Source organism: Fulmarus glacialis, unplaced genomic scaffold (assembly GCF_000690835.1).
Source record: "Fulmarus glacialis isolate BGI_N327 unplaced genomic scaffold, ASM69083v1 scaffold19864, whole genome shotgun sequence".
Lineage (NCBI taxonomy): Eukaryota > Metazoa > Chordata > Aves > Procellariiformes > Procellariidae > Fulmarus > Fulmarus glacialis.
In genome coordinates, this window is record NW_009206320.1 from 11,292 (window position 1) to 14,903 (window position 3,612).

At 58.4% G+C, this 3,612-nt stretch overlaps 1 protein-coding gene across 1 annotated transcript in view; it reads left to right on the forward strand.

Annotated features, from left to right (window-relative positions):
- Positions 1-3,612, forward strand: part of LOC104075266 (signal transducer and activator of transcription 3-like) — an 8,412-nt gene that overhangs the window by 3,214 nt on the left and 1,586 nt on the right. Inside the window, 12 exon segments of the mRNA XM_009575708.1 lie at positions 29-187; positions 314-406; positions 1,223-1,282; positions 1,561-1,590; positions 1,726-1,819; positions 1,904-1,951; positions 2,204-2,287; positions 2,383-2,481; positions 2,654-2,789; positions 2,994-3,046; positions 3,136-3,230; positions 3,555-3,612. The exon segment at positions 3,555-3,612 is cut by the window's right edge and continues 15 nt beyond it. Of these exon segments, the coding sequence (XP_009574003.1) occupies positions 29-187; positions 314-406; positions 1,223-1,282; positions 1,561-1,590; positions 1,726-1,819; positions 1,904-1,951; positions 2,204-2,287; positions 2,383-2,481; positions 2,654-2,789; positions 2,994-3,046; positions 3,136-3,230; positions 3,555-3,612 (1,009 nt within the window).

The following is a 3,612-nucleotide window of genomic DNA, read 5'->3' on the forward strand; positions in this document are numbered from 1 at the left end:
CTAACGCTGGTTCTTCCTGCTCCCCTAGGATAACTTCTCTTGCCGAATCACAGCTACAGACCCGGCAGCAGATCAAGAAGTTGGAAGAACTGCAGCAGAAAGTGTCCTATAAGGGCGACCCGATCGTCCAACACCGGCCCATGCTGGAGGAGCGGATTGTGGAGCTGTTCAGGAACCTGATGAAAAGGTGCCGAGGGCTGGGAGGGAGCTGTGGGCAGTCCCCTGGTCACAGGCAGTGGGCGGAGGGGTGGGCAGTGAGCATGCTGGGCTGGGCCTGAGGTTTGACTGTGGTTCTTGTGCCTTTCCCCCGCAGTGCTTTCGTCGTGGAGAGGCAGCCCTGCATGCCCATGCACCCCGACCGGCCCCTGGTCATCAAAACCGGCGTGCAGTTCACCACCAAAGTCAGGTGGGTCACTGGCCCCTGCGATCCCACTGTGCTGCGGGCATGGGAAAGGAGCCATGCGGGGGAAGGCAAAGCCTGATCTCTCTCTGAAGGAGATGCTGGTACGGATCCAGCCTCCAGCTTGCCTGGGGAGTGCTGGTGCTGGGAGGGAATGAATCCCAGCAGGCTGGCCCTGCTGGAGTGCCGCCTGTGTGACTCAGTGCAGGGATGGTGGCTACTGGCTGGGGCTCTGCCCTGTTCCTGAAGGCAGCTGGGGTTCTGGTAAATCCCGCTGCAGGGGTGGGCGGCAGGAAGTGTCAGCGTGTCCCTGGCCAGCTGCCTCTCAGCTGGCCCATGTTCCCTGCCAGCCTCTGCACAGAGCAGCTGCTCCGACACCAGGCTCTGCCTGGAGCTTCTTCACCATCTCCCAGCTGTGCCCCCATTGCTTCCTTGGCATATGGCAGCATCTGGCTAGAGAGCAGTGTGGAGGGGGTTTGTTCAAAGCAGATGTCTGCCTGCTGTGGGCAGTCAGCAGCCGAAACGAGCCCTCCTCAGGGTGCTCGGGAGCGTCAGCACCTCCCCGTTTCTGGGGACAAGTGTGAGGGCTGACATGTCACAGGCCTGCGTGCAGACGGGCTCAGGGATGCTGGAGGAGCTGGGTAATGCTGCATCCCCACGAACTTTGTGGTGTGAACTGTGGTGCTGCCTGCTGGGGGATGCACACCGCACTGCTGTCCATCCAGCTGTTCTGTAGTCTGTGCCAGATGCTGTGTTGAACTGGAGTTGTTCGCGTGTGCAGGATATTCATGCTCATACTCTGCGTCTGCTGACTCTTTGCAGGTTGTTGGTCAAGTTTCCAGAGCTGAACTATCAGTTGAAAATTAAAGTCTGCATTGACAAGTGAGTCCTGTGCTCTGATCCTGGCACTGTTGGGTGGGGTTACTGGAGTGGGACTTGTTCCTGCTGCCATTGGGTCAGGCTCCCTCCCTGCACTGAGGGCCAGCGTGACCTCCGGTAGAAGGGGAGGGTGCAGGGTGATGCTGGGTCCCAAGGGTTCGTTCCCATGTTGGGGGACAGCCTGGGGGGGCTTGTGATGCAGCCAGCCCCACATACCAGCTTGTGTGCATCAGGGTGGGAAGGCCCTGGCCATGACTGGGTGTCTCTCTCCCCTTTCCTAGGGACTCCGGGGATGTTGCAGCACTTCGGGGGTAAGTGCAATGTTGGTGCTTTGTGTTGTGTTTTTTTTTTTTTCCTTGCTTCTGCTTTTAATCCTGGCAAACATCCTACCACATATTTGCTCTGAGAGGGCCCTGTCAGCCACGCTCTGTCTTGCCTCTTTTGAGGTCTCGGAAGTTTAACATCCTGGGGACAAACACCAAGGTCATGAACATGGAGGAGTCGAACAATGGCAGCCTCTCAGCAGAATTCAAGCACCTGGTAGGTACCACGAGATCTTGGGCTGCTCCTGTTAAGGCTGTGTGCTGTTGTGGTGTTGCTTCAGCCTGTTCCTTCTGTCTGCAGACCCTGCGGGAGCAACGATGCGGTAACGGAGGCAGAGCCAACTGCGATGTAAGTGCTGGGGGTCCCTGGGTAGGAGAGCCCTTTGCCGGCAGCACTGCTCCCTGTTGAGCAGCTGAGCCACGAGGGGAAGCGGGAGCCCTGGCCCGAGAGGGGGTGTCTGCAGGCACCGTCTGGCGTGTTGGCAGCTGCCAGACCAGCCCTGGCCATCAGGCCCAATGCTGCTGCTCAGGTGTGGGTGGACGTGTGTCAGGCTGAGGGCAGGTGTCTCCTGCATGCTCATTGTGTCCTCTTCCACCCTAGGCCTCGCTGATAGTCACCGAGGAGCTGCACCTCATCACCTTTGAGACAGAGGTCTATCACCAGGGGCTGAAGATTGACCTGGAGGTGAGCTGTGGGTTACTGCCTGTCGCTGCCATGGGCCTGGGTGCAGAGGAGCCCTGGGAGATGTCCCAGCCTGTGGTCACATCCTGTCTTTGCAGACCCACTCGCTGCCTGTGGTGGTCATCTCCAACATCTGCCAGATGCCCAATGCCTGGGCGTCCATCTTGTGGTACAACATGCTGACCAACAACCCCAAGGTAGGGCCTGGTGCTGTGGGGGCAGCTAGCAGAGCAGCAGTGCAGGCTTTGGGACCAGAGTGTCCCAGCAGGCAGGCTGCAGGCAGGGAGAGGGAAGCTGTGGCCTGGGAGCAGGGCTGGGGCAGGACCTGGCCCTGCTTCTGTCCCATGTCCTGCATTTTCCCTCGTGCAGAATGTGAACTTCTTCACCAAGCCCCCCATCGGGACCTGGGACCAGGTGGCAGAGGTGCTGAGCTGGCAGTTCTCCTCTACCACGAAGCGTGGCCTCAGCATCGAGCAGCTGACAACGCTGGCAGAAAAACTGCTAGGTAACCCGGTGTGGGTGTCCTGCGGGGTTGGCTTCCCATCTGTAAATGCAATACAGGAGCAAGATCCTGTTGTTTAGGAGGGGAGCTATAATTTTCAGTTGCTTCGTTTTCTCCCAAACAACACAAACCTTGAGTTGCTCCCTGGAAATGGTGTCTTTGGAAGAACAGCTCTATCTAAATGTTGATGCTTCTGCTCTCTGCCAGGGCCAGGTGTGAATTACTCCGGCTGTCAGATCACCTGGGCCAAGTTCTGCAAGGTATAATTCCCTCTCTTCCCCCAAACACCTTCCCTTGGCTATTCCCTTCCTCCAAGCCATGCTCACAGCCTCTCTGCCCTCTTCCTCAGGAGAACATGGCTGGCAAAGGCTTCTCGTTCTGGGTCTGGCTGGACAACATCATTGACTTGGTGAAAAAGTACATCCTGGCGCTGTGGAATGAAGGGTGAGCCTTGGCCAGCATCAGTCCAGAGACCCTTGGTTGGGCTGGGCCTTGGGAGGTGTCCCACGAGTCCTGTCCTGATGGAGTGGGGTGCCTTGTCCAGGTGCAGGTGGGCTCTCCTGGGATGCTTTTTCTGTCCAGGCCCCGTTGGCTGCTTCAGAGTGAAAACCCCCCTGGGAATCCTTAAAATGTCGGTGGCTCTGCCGGTGGCTGGGCCAGGTCCTGCTGCTGCCTGATGCTGTGCAGAGAGCTGGCAGCGTTCTCGTCCTGGAATAGCTGCCCCGGTATCCTGACCCACCCTTGCTCTGCTCGCTTCCTGCTGCCCAGGTACATCATGGGGTTCATCAGCAAGGAGCGGGAGCGAGCCATCCTGAGCACCAAGCCT